At 30.0% G+C, this 18,373-nt stretch overlaps 1 protein-coding gene across 2 annotated transcripts; it reads left to right on the top strand.

The window, feature by feature from the left end:
* Nucleotides 1-6,057: 6,057 nt before the first annotated feature.
* On the top strand, nt 6,058-10,908 carry LOC114372113 (E3 ubiquitin-protein ligase XBAT33-like). Of its 2 annotated transcripts, none has more exons than XM_028329523.1 (10): nt 6,058-6,433; nt 6,525-6,584; nt 6,951-7,022; nt 7,232-7,431; nt 7,776-7,936; nt 8,014-8,072; nt 8,155-8,201; nt 8,293-8,436; nt 9,412-9,503; nt 9,866-10,908. In XM_028329523.1, the coding sequence occupies exons 1-10, from the start codon at nt 6,257-6,259 to the stop codon at nt 10,405-10,407; spliced, it is 1,554 nt and encodes a 517-aa protein (XP_028185324.1). In that variant the 5' UTR covers nt 6,058-6,256; the 3' UTR covers nt 10,408-10,908. The 2 variants fall into 2 exon arrangements, with proteins under 2 accessions (XP_028185324.1, XP_028185326.1); XM_028329525.1 differs by having other exon boundaries at nt 6,061-6,433; nt 7,247-7,431.
* Nucleotides 10,909-18,373: the final 7,465 nt, after the last annotated feature.

Below are 18,373 nucleotides of genomic sequence, written 5' to 3'. Positions count from 1 at the left end.
CAAAATATTGCAAACATGTAATTGCATGCATAGCCCTTTATTGGGCGTTGGAGGAAGCCATGTACGTGTATCTGGTAAGCGCGGAAGCAGGAGCGCAATAGGTAGGGTTTTGTTTTGGGAGTGGATGTTTTGTCATTAAAAAAAATCAAATTAAATTGATTTTAGTTTTTATAAAAAAATACATTTAATTTTCAAGTCCCTATATTACTAAAAAAAAGATATAATTTCAATTTTTTTTAAGGGAGGATATAATTTCAATTAATGACTGAAATTAAAATATGTGATTCTGTTAAAATGCGGTAAGGATTGAAAACGTATAAAACCTAAAATCAATATTTTAAAATATTTTGAAGGTTACAAATATATTTTACCCTATTTTGATTTAATTAACTTAATTAAATATAAATTATACTAATTTTGTAATAAACCTTGTTTAAAACCATTACTAGGCATGGAAATATATCAATAGTAAAAAACAATTATTTGGTGTGTTTTGCAGGTATAAAATATATACAAAGAATATTATTATTATTTTGTACATAAAATTTTACACATGTTTCACAATAAAGAAAGAGATAAAAAGAGAAGAGAAAATTTGCTATATAAAATAACTAATATAATGGACAAAAAAAATGAAATCTAATTTTTTTAGATAAAATTTGCTTAGAAAAAGTAGAAAATCTATTAATTGTTCACAAAAAAAGAAAGCTACTCTATTAATTTAAATTACAGAGATAATTTAATCAGTAAGTATTATGATATTTAAATTTAAAAATAATAATCAGTAAGTATTATCAATAATGTTATGGATCCCTTTATTCTGATATGGTGACTTAACTTATACTATTTGTTTTGATGTTAGAAAATAATTATTACACTTTTAATAAAAAAAATATTAATTTATGATTAATATTAATTTAGGAATATTTCAATTCTCTCAAAAATAATTCTAGTGAGTTTTAAAAGAAATTAAAGATACCTTAAATTTAATACAAATATGGCAGTGATTAGTGATGGTGGGGCTTGGGAGAAATCAAGGTCTTCTTGTCGAAAAATTGAATACAAATAAAATATATGCATACTAATACAAATGATATTCTTTTTTAAACTTTTAAAAGTATAATTTCACACATTTTTCCTTAAAAAGTAAGGACAAATCCTTCGATTCCAGTTTTTGTTCATGGGCAACCTAGCTCGTTCTATCTCATTCCATAAATCCATTACCATCATTTCTTCATATGCAACTTCATCCTTACACATGCCATCATTCCATTAAAACCATTATACCATTCATTCTTTAGCATATGCAAATATGGATATATACGATGCTGAAGAAGGAATGGTATAAAATTCCCGAATTGACCAAACAATTTAACTATATTATATCCATTATCTCAGCATCAATGGCAACTGGCAAGATATGCTGGTTCATCGGTGATTGGCCATCACTGTTTACATTACACGATGATTAGTATTCAATCATGATTAATGAATAATTTGACTCGCCTCATGTAAAAAGGAGCCATCTCCATCGCGTTTTTATTTAGATGGTTTATCCTAAATATTAATATAATAATATGTTTTTTTTATCATAACTTTTTTTTATCATTTACTAGTAATATATATTTAAAATTATTATTTATTATATATTTTAATTATATAAAAAATATTTTATATATTGTATAAACTAAAATACTAGTCAAGTACTAAAATCAAAATTAAAAATTTTACGAGGATTAAAACTAAAACTAGTCACTTTATTATGGTTAAAAGTTAAAACTATTCTGAGAAAAAGTTAATATATATTAGGGGTATTATTTTTATTAAAGGGATTTGAATGTGAAAATAGTAACCTTTTACGTGTTATTTATCTCTTTTCTTAACAATACACTTTATTTATTTTATAATATTTATTGTGGAGATAATTAATGACATTTTTTTCAGTTTTCATATAACCATTCCAGTTTTTTTTTTTTTTATAGTCCTAATTGCAGATATCATTGATCATTTTCTATTTTCAAAAAGTATGAGTATCATTGATTTTCTTTTTTTAATTGTCTTTTTTTAAAATTCATTATTCAATTTTCAAAGGCCATAAATGATTATATTTGCAATTAAATGATTATATATTAGTCTTTTTTTTCTAATTATCATATTTTTCTTTCAACATAATTTATTTCATATCTAGATATGAATCAAAATTCAAATCTTAGACAATTGATCAAGAAATTAAACACAAATCCTTATTACTTACGTAAATCATTATTAGTGTATATTAATCTTCTTTCATATTTAATGAGTTATAAATTGAATTAAGAATTAAAAAATATTTATTGAAAAAATCAGTTATAATAATTTCAATCAAGTTCCTATATTTTTAAATTAATAAAATCATCCTCCAAAATTTGAAAATATGATTTTTATGTCATCAGGATGATTGATGATAATCACATGTTTTCAAAAGTTGATGATTAATTTCATCAAATTGAAAGTAAGGAAATTAAAAAATCAGTGTGCAATGCTTTGGTCGTTGCATTGCACATTAGGTTTTCTGTTTCAAAAGTAGAATGATTAATTTTTTCAGAATAATAATAATAATAATAATAATAATAATAATAATAATAATAATAATAATAATAATAATAATAATAATAATAATATGCGTCAGTTATTATAAAATCTTTGATATTTATTTTTTATTTTTATAAATAAAAAAATATTATTTATTTTCTTAAATAATGGCGTGATCTTACAAAGATATATTAAATATTTACATAATAAAAAATTAATTTCTTTTGTTATTTTTCTGTTTACAACTAACTAAACGATAAATATTATCCTGGATTGCTGAAAAAATCTCCCGATACCAAAAAAAATGAGAAAAATTATAACTAACTAAACGAAAATATTATTTTATTTCACATAAACAAAAGAATTTAATGTAGAAAAAAAGGAGTTATATATTAATAATTTAATTTTTTTTACATAATCATTTAATTACAATTCATCATATATAATAAATTATTAATTTTTATAATAATTAGTTTAAAATCATATTAACCGTTAATTATAATTAAATGATAATATAAAAGCATTTTCCTATGTGACTCTATCACTGTTAAAACTCTTTAATATGTGCATTCAAATACAAAAAATGAAAGCAGATAAAAAGAATTTTTGTGTTGGGTGTCTCTCCCACCAAAGTGTTAGCGTAGAAAAGGAGGCAATGAGTGAGAGTGGAAATCTGAACCCTTTATTCACGTGAGTGAGTGAGTGTTCTCAGAAATCAACACTTGTCAACTTGGTCCCACGCATCATCGGGTTTAATCGTGCCACGTGTACGATAGCAATTGCTTTTGGTGGGACCAAAAGACCATGTCTCTTTTGTGGTCCGCGGAGTAGCAGATACACCGACACAATGCCCGCAAGCGCTTTGACTCCACCGTTGCATTTTTTTCTTTTGGGATGTCACATTGCAACCACCAAAGCCCTCTGCTCTGCGTTTCCAATTTGTATTTTAACCAGGAGAATCTTCTCCACAAATATCTTTACAGTATTGGTTAAAGGCAAAAAATTATAAATAGTTCTTTAATACTATATATTTTATGATGAATTCAAATTTAACAGTTGAATTAAATATACAAGATATATTTCTACGTGCAAAACAAAACTATAACATTTTTATTAGGAGATGGGGCATTGGTCCAAAATCCTTATAAATAGATAGTTACATGCACATGGACAAATCAAATATTGTCTATAATTATTTCAAGAGTTTTAGCTGGTTACATATCATGAAATGCAATTAGAGAATCAAAGATTAATAAAATACATGCAAGAGATATCAACTTCGTTTTGGTAAAGCATGCGCCTTTTGCTTTGCTCACTTTGCCTAATGCTCGAGGAATTCTTTAAAGAATAAAATAGGAAGAGACGCACCTAATATTTATATATTAACAATTGAATATAAATATTCATCAGGTAGGTTGAATAGGGCATCGACACTGTAAGCTTTACTTATTTATTAGCAAGCACATGAATAGCTTAACTAATAATCCTCTAACTCATAGGATTCACCTAATAATGGAAGGTCTTATTACTTTTACATGTAAGAAAATAATTTATTTAATAAAAAAATTTATATTTAATTTTTTTTTTATCTAAAATTCATTTACACTATGTCTACTATGCACCATAAATAAAATTAATCTTTTAATCTGTATCTTAATTAATTTCTAATTCTCCTTTCTAACCTACCTTTGTTTATACCTATATTGATTCTCCCTCAACCTCCATCAATAACCGTGATCATCATTAAAGGTACATGAGATGATTTTATAGGCATCAACTATTCAATGGGAAATTTCAAAGAAAGGAAAAACATACTTTAACTACATTAGCTTAGTTTTTATTTAATCCGTAAGAATAAAAAAATATTATTAATAAATCTATAATAACTCATGTATTTTATTTATTTAATTAAGTTACACTCTTTTAATTCTAAAGTAATTTAGTTTGGAACTGAATGAGAAATATGATTGCCTTTTAAAAAAAAAATATCAGAAAAACATTGTCTCTTTTGACGCGTGGCTACAACCTCTCCTTGAATGTACCCAACTTTCTTCTCACTGATCTTGAATGTCTTCTACATAGAGGTTGGGTCTTGATTTGACACTTTTCAAAATTCTTAGTTTGGAATGCCTGTTTTTCAATTGCATAAGGCTAAATTTTCATTATCAAGTGGTAGAGCAAAATCAACAAAGTTTAAAATGTAACTTGGTAAAACAAAATGTAGTAATTTTAGCAGAGTAACAATTATTAACACCAAGGCGAAAATGGGTGTGGGTTGTGAGAAAGAGGACATAAAGAAGGAGGACATATTGAATATTGATAAAGACTGCCAGGGAGAATCAGTATACACAAATAAATGTGGATTGAAAAGAGAGAATGGAGAACAAAGAAATAAACTAGAATGAAACTATTAATCTTCCGTTAAAGTTAGAAAACAGTGAAGCAAATTCATTAAATGATGTGATAATTTGTTATTGGGGGATAGAAAATGAGGTAGAAGAATCAGACTTAAAAATTCACAAATAATAATTATAATATCCACTGAAGAACTTTGGAAGTCCTTTTAATTAAACAAAAAAAAAAAAAAAGACTTTGGAAGCACACAAATGACACAACTTTCAAATTGCTTGCCATCAGTGTTTCTTAGTCCAACAACATAATAATAAATTAATAATAATTAAACTTGCGAGTGAAGAAGCCATAATGTGCTAATTTCACAACTTGATCGAACAACATAAATCCTTTTATCTTTAATTAACATGACTTTAAGCTAAGAAATAATATACCTTTGAAAATGAAAGTAGAAAGAAAAAAAAAATGATTGAGCACGGAAAAAGGGTGATATTTAATATTTATGAGCTTCATGGGCTATCTACTATAAGACCCCAGACTCTCACTCTCTATAGTCAATGACAAATTTGCATTTTAAAATGTTTTCCAATAAAAAATAATAAAAGACCTTTATAATACTTTCATTTGATTTTTTATTATTCTTTTGAGAGTCAATTGGCCGTGTGTCTCACGAATGTTACCATTTTCAACAGACAGGTTTGATGAATGGGGAATTATCCCGTTATTATATTTTTTTAAAATAATATGACATTAATATTTATTGGTTATCATATTATTGATACACAGTATTTTTTTTAATGATTAATTTTTATTAAAAAATCTAACCAATCAAATTTAATTAAATTTGTTTATTTAATCACATTTTTTTAAAATGTTGAATCTTATATTATTATTTAAGAAAATTGAGTTTCATAATCCTCACATGAACAACTACTTATCGGTCAACGTAGCATTTACTTACGTTACTCTATCCTATTACTATTGAATTACGAGGATTAACCATATTTTAGTTGCTCATATTTGGTAATAAACTTGCATCTCCGTCAATTTTCCTATGTTTACATTTCAAAACTAATTTTAAATTTCATAATCCGGGAATTATTTATTTATATTGATCCGTTCAACAGAAAAAGGAAAAATGATCCAACAACGTAAAAGAGGAAGGAAGGTAAAGTTGAGTGGTAAGGCGTATTGAAGGTATATAAGGTTTTTTTTTCTTTTTCTTTTCACATTTGGGTTGTTTGAGACAAAACAAAAGGTAAGAACAAGAAGCACAGAACACAGGTTGCTTGAACCTTACACGTCAGCATCGTTCCGTGTGGAGTGTTGAGAGATGGGGAATTCGTTCGGATGTTCGGCCTCCGGCGAGAGGCTTGTGTCGGCGGCGAGGGACGGCGACTTGGTGGAAGCGCAGATGCTTCTGAACTGCAACCCGTGTCTCGCCAAGTATTCTACTTTCGGTGGCCTCAATTCCCCTCTCCATTTTGCAGCTGCCAAAGGCCACAACGAGGTCCCTTTATTTCACTTTTTATATCTAATCCAATATAATCTAATGCAACCCTTTTTACTTATTCATTTATTTCTGTTGGGTTTTCTGTTAGATTGTGGCATTGTTACTGGAGAATGGAGCTGATGTGAATTCCAGAAATTATTGTGGCCAGGTGAGACTTTCTTCCTTTTCTTTTAGATTTAAATTTTATGAATATTGGTTTTGATTTGAAAATAAACAAAAAAACTGCATCATGTGATTTTAGATGGCTGAGTTCATATTTAGTGCTGAATTTTGATTATTGGAGGACTCCGTTTTGTGTTTGGAAATTGGAATATACATTTTTCCATTTTGGGTAGGAGGATTCTGTTCCGTGAGGCAAGTTGCTGTCTCTATGGAAGCATATATAAAGTGTGCATTTTGTAATAAGCAATCAGATCAATGGATCTGATGTAAATTCAATAGAAGCATGATAAAATGAAGCTTTATTAGCTATACTAATTTGATAATATGGTTTGCATTGACCCTTGATTTGAAGACGGCGTTGATGCAAGCTTGTAGATATGGGCATTGGGAGATTGTACAAACACTTCTACTCTTCAGATGCAATGTGAGTCCTGTTATATTATATTTTCCTCCCCCCCCTCATTCTATCTGAACTTTTTATAAGTTGTGCTGCATTTTCTATAGCAGGGAGATAACAGGTCATGGGGTTGATTTGAGAAACTACCTGCTAAATGCAACTTGATTGCTTTGTTTGTGTGTATTTTCTTCTTTTTACATGGTAAAAGTTGGTTTTGAAAATCACTAGACTTTTAGTCTATTAAATTACAGGTTATGAGAGCTGATTATCTTAGTGGGAGGACAGCTCTTCACTTTGCAGCTGTGCATGGGCATGTAAGATGTATTAGACTTGTTGTGGCTGACTTTGTACCAAGTGCACTTTATCAAGCTATACATGCTGGCACAGATGTTGACAGGGGTGGTGGATCAAATGCGAAAGGGAAACATGAGCAAAGGTACCCGTTTCCTTTTCATTATTTATTTCCCAATACAAGAGGCCATTGTGGTGAATTTTGTATGTTATAATTTACATTTGGCTAATAGGGTTCAATGACTGGTATGCTTTGACAATACATAGTATGCTTTTTATTTTAATTTTCATTGTATATTTTGTGACCTACAGAGTTTTTCATATATTACTCACTTTAATTTTTTCTTAAATGTCTTGCATATGCAAGTACATGCTTAGTTACCTCCTACATGAATAAGTAAGTCTTGAACAAAATTTTTATTTGCAAAATCTATGCCTCATTTTAGGTATGTTATATTCTTGCAATTTATTTACTTTATTCCAGTGCAGTGCCCTGTCCAAGTTTATAAATAAAACCGCTGATGGAGGTATCACTGCCCTTCATATGGCTGCACTAAATGGGTACTTTGATTGTGTACAACTGCTGCTTGATCTTAATGCAAATGTGAATGCTGTGACTTATCATTATGGAACATCAATGGATTTAATAGGTATATCTTCTGTTTAACATGCTAAATATCTCTAGGTTGTTTTCCCCCTTCAACATAACTATTGTGATTTGATGTAGGGGCTGGAAGTACTCCATTGCATTATGGTGCTTGTGGAGGCAATTTAAAATGTTGTCAGGCAAGAATTGCTTTAGTTTTGATTGTGATATACCTTATGGTCCTTTCCTTTTGAAACTGGAAATAATGTTATTCTTTTTCAGATCCTTGTTGCACGAGGTGCAAGTCGTCTGGCTTTAAATTGCAATGGGTAAGACATTGTAAATAGGAATTTTAGTGAAAACTTTCACTCGCTTGGTAACAAGTAACATTAATGCAAATTTGATTTTTATTCCCCCTAGGTGGCTTCCTCTTGATATTGCTAGGATGTGGGGGCGTCATTGGCTTGAACAATTGCTGGCACCCAGTTCTGATGCCTCAATACCTACATTCTCTCATTCAAATTACTTGTCCTTGCCCCTTATGAGTGTGCTCAACATAGCTAGGTATTTTGCAATCCACTATTTCTGTTTCTCCAAGTCAACCCAACTGTTTTTCATGTGGCAATCTATTTAGATAATGAAAATAACAGACAACTAGGAAAAGATTCTGTATCTATTTTTGGCAGATTATTTGGGACCTTATTTAGCCCATTGAATTAAAAGTAAGTAATTTAGGTAAGCTATGAAAGTAAGCGTGTATTACTCCCATCACCCCTCATTTAGATAAGAAAAGGAGGAGAAAAAATAAGCATGCCTGAACTTGTGGCCCATCAGTATGGAACCTTAACTTACTCCTCACAATGAAAAAATGAATTATATGTTACAACTTATAACACAACCATTGTTAGACTTTGGTTCATTTTGTAGATAAAAAAATTGGGATGCCATGCTTTCTGAATTTCCCTGGTTATTCCAAATGATGAATACACATCTATATTTGCTCTTTGATTGGTTTCTATCTAATGTCAATGTTCCACTCTGTAAATACTGCAGAAACTTTAGATTCTAGATTTTTATCATTAAAAATGTTTCAAGTGAAGACAAGTGATATTGGTGTTGCTGGGAAGGAATTTAGATTTTAAAAATTGCGAGGAAGAAAAACTCGGCAGAACAGAATTTGTCTGTAGTTGCCTTTGGGAATTCTATGGAAATGAAAGTTTATAGTTGATGCAAGTATTTGGAAATAAAAGAATGTTTGGAGGGGCTATATTTTGATGAAGGAGTTGAGTTAAATAAGCTAAGAAAAATAAAATAGTTCATTCAGTTGAATTGTGAATCGTAAGCCATTTCAAATGAGTGTAATGCTGAGAAGTTGAACATTACATTGGAACTGTATAGACTGTTATAGTTGGCATTTGATGCACCATCTGTGTTGATTGGTGTTTGCTCAAAGATATTTTGTAGTTAAATATTAAGAATAGGGGAACACACATTCCTATGCTGAACAATGGTGCTAAGATTGATTTGAAATGACTGCAGAGAGTATGGATTGCAATCATCTCCAACATCCTCTGATGAGATTGACTTTTGTGCTGTATGCCTGGAGAGGCCGTGTTCAGTGGCTGCAGAAGGTACTGCATTCTTTATCTTTTGAGTATCTCTTTTTTTGCCTGCCTTCTGCATGTAAATATCTAATGAACTGCATCAGTTAAAAGCAGACCCAGATCCTAGGTTCCTAAACCAGTGATTATGTAAGGAGTAATGACTACTTTCCAGAACCCAAAAACTACAGTCAGAAATATCATTCTGTTTATAGTACAATAATCTAACATACCTTTATGTGTGTGCACCCCTCCGGGGTGTGTCATTCTCTGTCACCATATTTTCACCCTTTTCCTTGACAAATTTTTAAGATTCTGGTGTTAGAATTTGGAAAATGTATTCAGCATTCCATAACAACCTAAGTGATATTATAGTTGGATTATGCATGCAGGATGTGGGCATGAGCTTTGTGTAAGATGTGCACTCTATCTTTGCTCAACAAACAATGTTTCTTCTGAAATGCTTGGCCCTCCTGGCTCTATCCCTTGCCCCCTATGTAGACATGGAGTTGTCTCTTTTGTTAAGTTGCCAGGTTCCCAAGCAAAAGAAAATAAATTACACGTGTCTCTTGGCCTGTGTACCCCATGCATATTACATCCACGTGACCTAGACCAGCCATCCCTTTCTCATACACCAGAGATTGGAAGAAATCGTGTAGCTTCTGTTCCTTCGGAGATACGCTGCCCCGTCACTTGCAGTCCATTTCCATCTATGGCAATTCCCTTATGTACCTGCAATGATGGTCCATGTCCATCATTTGAACCTGGAGAAGTAGAAACACAAGATGGATCACCTCATCACTCTCAAGCATCAACAGTGGATCAGGATAAAATCGAAGGGCCAAGACTGGATAAAACAACCTGCTCTAGCATGTTTTGGGGTAGAAGAAGTTGCAGCAGGGAGCACCAATGCAATTCAGAAATAAATGCTTGACTCGTGCCATGCTTGTACGACACATACTCGTGTTGTGGATACTGGATACACTATATAGATCAGCAGGATCAGTCCACAGTTGTCTTATTAATCAGCCTCAAATAGTGGAACTCGTGATCTCTCTTGAAGAGAAAAAACTGCTCTTCGGATCCTCCTCTTGGCTGCACAGGCTGAATGGTAGGTGATAGACACAATTCTGGCGTTTCAGCAACACAACCACCCTCTGGATGTCTTTTTTTTTCCTGATATTTAAGGAGCGTGTGTGAAATTAGTTTCGATTTCGCAAGATTTTTATTGTGATTATTGTAATTGGATTTCATTTTATCAAAGAAAAGTTGTCTTTTTTAAGGGGAAAACAATACCGTATGCTTTTTATAGCATGTATCACGTTAGGGGCATCTGTATATTATGCTTGTCATGAATTTTATAGGTTTACAAAGCACAAATTTGGGGACTGAAACTAGCTGATATAGTTATAAATACTTGTTTTTTTGTGGACTTGAGGGTTTCTCTTATCAACATTAACATTGCGCTGCTAAAATACTACTTTAAAAGTATGCTAGTGCGACTTTGCACATAATGAGTTTGTTCTTGCCATATTGGTTTCTGTAATGGGGACTTTTATGATGATTATTACGAGTATTTATATTGTTGCTAATGCACAACGGTCAACTCATTGTAACAGCTATTAGTTGGAGCTTCGATTATAGGTTCTGTAAGCAGGAAGTCCTTCATGGGAATGTCGAGTTTGAGTCAAAATAAAACTATTTAGTTACATGTAGTATAAGACCCAACTTGGGTTATTCTTTCAAGAGAAATTGAGTTTCTGAATTACAATTAAATGGGAGATTTCAATCATAACAAAGATCAAAATGCAACAGAGATTCAATAATCAAATTATCAATTTAAAAAAGTAAGCTTGTGGTAGTTATCACGGTTATCAAAGGAATTTTCGTCCTGATAAAATTCTCGTTTATTTTGAATTTCAACTAGGTGATGACCTAAATTTCAATAACAAACGAAAATATAAATTTCCAATTGTAAACCACTTATTGTATATCTTAGTAGTATTTGGAATGCGGTAGAACACTACGCATAGAAGCTAATAATTATACAAAAACTTAGTTAGGATTAAAGTTGGGCTCAAGGTAAAACAATTCAAATTATGGTTTAGTTTTAGGCTCATCAGCACAAATTTTTTTATTATTAGTATTTATAAAGTTAAAAAAAAAAGCCTCATATAAGTCACATATTTTAGCAAAAAAGATCCAACATAATTAATTTTTTTTAAAACTTATTTTAAGTTTCGCTTATTGTTGGACCTATACTGTTAAGATGCATAGTAAATTTGAAAGGAGATGTTAGAATTATAAATTCTATTATCATCACTGACATTGATCATAAGATATATTCACGACTTGTACATTTCCTTGTAATTCATGGGATCATATCTTGTGCTACATCTCATACTTCTTGTGTTGTTTAATAAAACTTATTTGGCTTTTTAAAAATAAAAAGATATCTTCACGACTTCACCTTCTTATAACTAGCACGACCTAGTAATAAAGCGTTGGATAGAGATTTAGCTACATGAGACTTACTAAAATGAAATGACGCCATATATCCTGGATTTTACTCCTCCAACATACTTTATGAAGAATAAAAATAGAATTATAATTATTTATTAAAAATTAATGAAATAAATTTTAACATGTCTATAATTTATTATATATGCATATAATCTTTTTAGTTGAGTCAAATTGACATATCTCTCCTTCAATGAGTCTTCTTTCCGTGAGAAATATGCACTAAATTTTGAAAAGTGTCTCTAATTAGATTGGTCAAAAGTGGGTAAACTAAAGAATCTCTTGCAAAGAATAATTCACAACATGTGGGCAAGAATTTTAGTTCAAGTGAAATAAAGTTTTTTTGAGTAGCTGAATTTAATATATGCGTAGTTGGCTTGCACTTTATGGATTTGAAACTCGCTTTGTAGTGGATGAGAAGAAGAAAAAAAAAACTGAAATTGGAGAATACATATAGAAAGTAAAATTTAAAATTTTGTTTGACGAAGTTAGTTTTCTTTCTTATTTCTTTTCATTTTTCCAAAGAGAAATTTTAAAAAAAAAATCTTTTTTATCTTTTAATTTTCTACATCCATGTAAGCTTTTATCTGTTTTAGATTTGAATGAGAGAAATTTGGTGTCCCAGGCACGGTAAGGCAAAAGGAAATGCATTTCGCTTTTTTCTCAGCATCAGCTCGCAGTGAACAACAGTCAAAGTAAAACATATTGGAAAACTTCCCAGTTCCCAGCATAGATAAGTTAATACTATTATGGCTCTAAAATTAAAGTTTTAGTCTTCTTTTTATTCCAAAATTATTAATATGTTACAAATTTCAAATCTTATTAATGATTTTTCATATATACTTCTAGTTAAAATAATTAGATCTAATCTTTACAAGAATTGTTGCACTTACAACTTTTTTAAATAACATTTCAGCAAAAAAAAAAAATCACATTTACATTATACATTAAATTAGGTTATTTTAATCTGAATACTCTTAATCTGATGACACCTGCTCTTTCAAAAGAAGAATAAAGGCCTTCACGATTTTTAATAAAACATATTTAAGATAAGGCCTACGTTTAATACTTAAATTTTATTTCCGACAGAATTATCTGTTATTCCAAAAGAAGAATAAAAGGCCGGCAAATAATGCCCATGAAAAAACAAAATAAATATCTCCACAGCAGGTGAAAAAAATAGAAGAAACATGATAATGGAGTAATGATAAATAGAACTCCAAGATATTAGTTCCTTATAATCCAAGTGGATGAACAATTTTGAAAATTTTGACTATTCTCAGGCCCAACCAATAACCAAAATCTGGGCCTCACTTTTGCACTATTTTTTTTTCCTAATAATACCTTCATTTTTTTCATAAAGTTTATTTTCCTTTTAACCATGACACCACCTATTCAAATAAGTAATAACCCCGTCCTCCTTTATCCTTCATTTGCTTTTATCGGAAATCTCCAGCTATTGCTCTCCACCAACTCATTTTCTCACACCTTTACGTTACTCTCTGCTGCACCACCTTTTCACCGTCACAAGTCACAACCCTCCCCTTCTCCTTTCTCGCAATTCTTTGTGGGGACTCTGCTTTTCTTCTTCTATTTTTTCCATTTATCAGAATTCAGAAACTAGTTTCTAAAATTATACAAATGTATTTAAAAAAACTAATTTCCGTAATACTTTGAAATGTGTTTTGAAAATTAGTTTCCAAAAAAAAAAAGTGCGGGATTGTAGTTATTAAAAGTTAGAAAATGAAAAAGAATTCGCTACAAAATTCCTATGATACAATTCAGATTTCAGAATCCTAATAGTATTATTGAGCCCAATTCAGTAAGATAGTACAAACTTTAGATTTGCCCCATTTTATTATTTCTTTATCCGTTGGGAATGGGTATTGGAACTGACATAAGTGTATTATTGATGTGTATAATCAAATATATTACTGTCTTAACTCTTACTGTAAGTTAGCTATTACATGGTTTGCTTCTTCTTTTCTATTTTGCCTTCTCTTAATGTAACAAAAAAAAAAACAAGTCTTAAGTTGTCTTTTGTTTATATAAAAAAAATCTATTTTTATTTATACTACTTGTTTCTCTCATTTGAAAGTATACTCCACGCACTACCATTGCAACTAGTTAAAAAAAATCACAAAGAAATATTTTTCAATTATTTAAAATTACTTCTTTTACATTTATTTTTATACTTGATCTTCTTAACTATGTATCACTTTCAATCTATCATGTTTTATTTCTATCTTCAGATAGTGTCTCAATAGTTTTTTTTTAAAAGAAATTGTTAATAATTAAAAGTAATCTTATTCCACAGTTTCATATTTAAACTGTTGCAATAAATGTTACAACTATTTATTATAAATTCAAAATATATTTTATATATTAAATTATAATTTTTACTTTAAAATTAATTTATACATTCAAAATTTATCTAGTACAAATTTTAATAATATAACAATAAATGTTTAGTATTATCTACAATACTAGACTAAAATGCTAATTTTTAGTTTAAAATGCCATTATCCATATGATAATGATAATGGCCACCTCATTTTGTTCTTCCTCAAGTCTCAACCGCCGCTCATACAGTCATATTAACTTTGAACATCATTGCTAACTAACCATGCTTACCCGTTAAAGAATTGACTCTAGTAATTGTTAGGCAATTATTAACACATGTTTCAACGAGTGATCAACTTTGTTTTGTGACCATTGCGATTAACTTTTTCTTTGAAGAATTTCTTCCTGGTCAAAGGACAAGACAACAACAATTCAGAAACCTCCTCCCTCACCCTTTTTGTTTTTTTGCCCAACACGAACGTCCAAGACATGGCACTTAAGATTTATTTTATAATTATGATTTTAATAATTAAAATTAATCAACTTAATTGTTTTCATTAGTTTTAATGGATTAATTGTTTGTTTGTTTTTTTTATACAAAAGAGTGGAGGTAGCATTAATTATTAATTTGAAGTGTAGTCAAACATCCGGCATTTAAAATGAAAGAAATTGTAGGAGATATATTAATACTATATATTTATAACTTCCAATATTTGGTAGTAAATGAATAAAGGTTTTAAAGCCATAATCAATTATACTCATAACCAACAACTTGAATTCAATTAGTATTAGAATCGATTTTTTTAAATAAGAGTATTATGGTTGAAAAATATAATTGGAAGAGAATATTTCTATTAAACTAATCAATTAAATTTTTTGATAAAAAATAATTATGAATAAAACTGTTGAATATTTTTACCATTAAAATAACCCAAAATACTAATAAAATTGATTTGCTGGTGAGTAACATCAACAATAATAGCAAAGAAGGTTGATTTACTGTTGAGTAAAATGATGAAATGATGATTGGAGTGTGGGTTGATGATTAATACTAGCGAGAGAGATAGCCAAAATAATTACTAGAGTGGTAGGCGCGGTGAGTAGGAGTAGAATTACTACAAGGGAGCAAGTTGATGATGAAAAAGCATAGACATATCATTCATAACAAATGCTAAAGTGCGGTGTCATTAAATTTTCAACAATAGTGCGGCGTAGCTTCTAGTTAGGGTGGCTGTAAAAGTGTCATGCTCCAAATTGCTATTATTTGGGAGACCAACACTACTATATACTCGGAGTAATATAGTACTAATATATAATGTTAATTGAGAGTAATAAGTAGAAAGACATATTGTTAAAAAAAAAGGTAGAAAGTCATAAGAAATCAAGTTAATTATATTCTTTAAGAATAGTCATGTATAAATATTTTTTTATCACAAAAACTTATCAAGAATAGAAAAAATTAATTCAGCCGATTGAATGAAATATATGAATATTATAAATTTCTGATATCACGTTTAATTTTTATGCATAAAAAAATACTTTATTAAAATACTTCTCTCACTTCTTTCTCTTTATCTTTATAGCTGTTAAATAATATATGGATTTACATTAATCATTGTTCATTCATTAATTATCAGAAAATAACATTTTTTTTGTTTGAAAAAATCATACTGAAATATAATTTTAATTTCCTTAAAATTAAAATGTTATCCTTTTATTTAAATAAAATTTCAAATAACACTTTTTTGAAGAAAAAAAATTTGTAATTTAAATTTTTATCTATAAAAATCCAATATTCTACCAAAAATAAAATAAACAATGCAATAATTAAAACAAATGACATAATATTAAAATATAATAAAAGATTAATATACTTTTAATCTCTTCAAGTATACTGTTCATTTTAGTTCTCTATAAGTAAATTGTCTCCTTTTATTCTATTGTTAATGCAAAGTGTCATATATGACAGTTATTTCCATAAACAAGAAACAAAAACAAAAAACGATTTTTTTTATGAAAGATGGTTATTTCCAAATAAGTCTATTTTATTTAAACCAACTTTTTAACTGAGACAATAAGTTTTCAACTAACATAAAAAATACAAACAAAGACACTTCGTAATTATCTTTTTTAAATGATATATTGCATTACTCTTAACAAAATATATTGCATTTGATTATGTTTGGACAGTGAACAAATTTAAAGGGTGCCCTGCTCAATACTTTGGAGGCACATGTCCACTTGTAATGTTCCCCATTCATCATGTCCGAATGTACCCAAAGGATGTCAGAAAAATCACAGTGGAAATTGATTTCGGATTCCAGAAAATGGTTTGCAATTGATTTGGGATTTTACAAGAACTAGGGAAACGATAAAGATTCCACTTCATCTGCCAAGGGCCCCAGCACATTACTGTGGCAGTGCAATGCATGATCTTATTTACAACACGTACTTCAATCCACTATTTTTAGTACACTGCTTCTACCAATTCTCATCGTTCCCACTTGAGTGCCCAGTAGCTAATTATCTTATACATTATTATCAATGGTGGTGACTGCTGAATAGTAAAGACCCTTCAAGACAAATGAATGCACATAAGAAAAAGTGAAAGTGATACCACCTTAATTATAATTTCGCATATATATTCAAAATTAAAACCCATATGCCACGAGCCACGAGGAATTCATATTTTGGGTACATCATCAAAAAATACACATCAATCGACAATCAACTGTGAACAAAAGAAAAAAATAGAATAGGAATCTCCCTTTCTTTCTCACTCTCTCGGCAATAAAGCAGATAGAGAAGCAGTCAAAATCAGTGAATTAATTTGGCCTCACTTGGCTTTGGTCACGCAATGTCATATCACACAATCTTTCTCAATTTTCCATTTTTGGGACAATTTTTTTTCTTGCAGTTGAAAAATCCTCAGTGATCAAACTGAGGAAATATTTTCAAAGTTTTGAGACACTATTAGCGTACACGCTTCTATGAATCCCATGACGCTCTCAATCCCCATAAGATCATAATTATAACGCAGCACCAAACTCAACCCACCCCATTTGAGAGAAGGCCTTTATTTTGGTTATTTATTACAAAATCTGACGAATTCAAATGCAACTCACTATGTATGCACAGGACATAGCCACATTCACATTAACATAGCAGTGAAAATGTGTGAGTTGCAAGTGGTTGATGCTTATGTTTTTTGGTCTTTGGGGGGGCCTGGTTGGCTTGAACTTCATGATTTTCTTTCTTGCCAGTGTCATGACTCTGATTCTTTCTATTCCCTAGAAAATTACACACTAATGTGAATTCACTTTTTTGGCCTTGCACTAATGGTAATTAATTAAGGACGGGTGTTCTAAACAGTTAACCACCACAGAAAGTGCTCGTGAAATTTCAAAACCTTGTTTGTTGATTTGGAGTGCGGGTCTTTGTATATCATCATATGACTCAATTATGAGTTAGTGTGGGTAGGTCACGGGCCAGTTGCTTACGCACACATATTATAACCCTATGTGCTATGTCTATATAGTTATAAAAAAAATGCAGCCAAATTATGAAAAAGTGACCAAGTTTTAGACCATGATGATAACAAAGCTTGAACACCAAAACAGGGGAGGATAAATAAGAACACGAAGAAATCCATTTAAAATTAGCAAAAGGAAACAGAAAAAATGACTACATGATAATTTCGATTGAGTTTAAGTGGCTTAATTCTCAAATCAAGTCCCTGTAGCAAATGTTAAAAAAATTAATGAACTTACGATTTCAATTCGCGGCTTCTTCTTTTTCTTAATTGTAAGATTCAGGGACAGATCAATGATAATTTTTTAGTTTAAAAGTTACTTTCAAATTATATTATAAATTATTGGGTAATGTATCCTCGAATATTCAAATTTGTAATAAAGAGCAAGGAAAGGGAAGGAAAATTCTTAAAACTTGTTCATCTCAAAACTCTTTTTTTTATATGTTTTTCCTCATTGAAAAATGGCTCAATTCATTTAGAACGCTCATATATAGATTTTTTCTGA

The sequence above is a fragment of the Glycine soja genome, chromosome 10 (genome assembly GCF_004193775.1).
Source record: "Glycine soja cultivar W05 chromosome 10, ASM419377v2, whole genome shotgun sequence".
Lineage (NCBI taxonomy): Eukaryota > Viridiplantae > Streptophyta > Magnoliopsida > Fabales > Fabaceae > Glycine > Glycine soja.
This window is presented reverse-complemented; position numbering and strand designations above follow the sequence as displayed.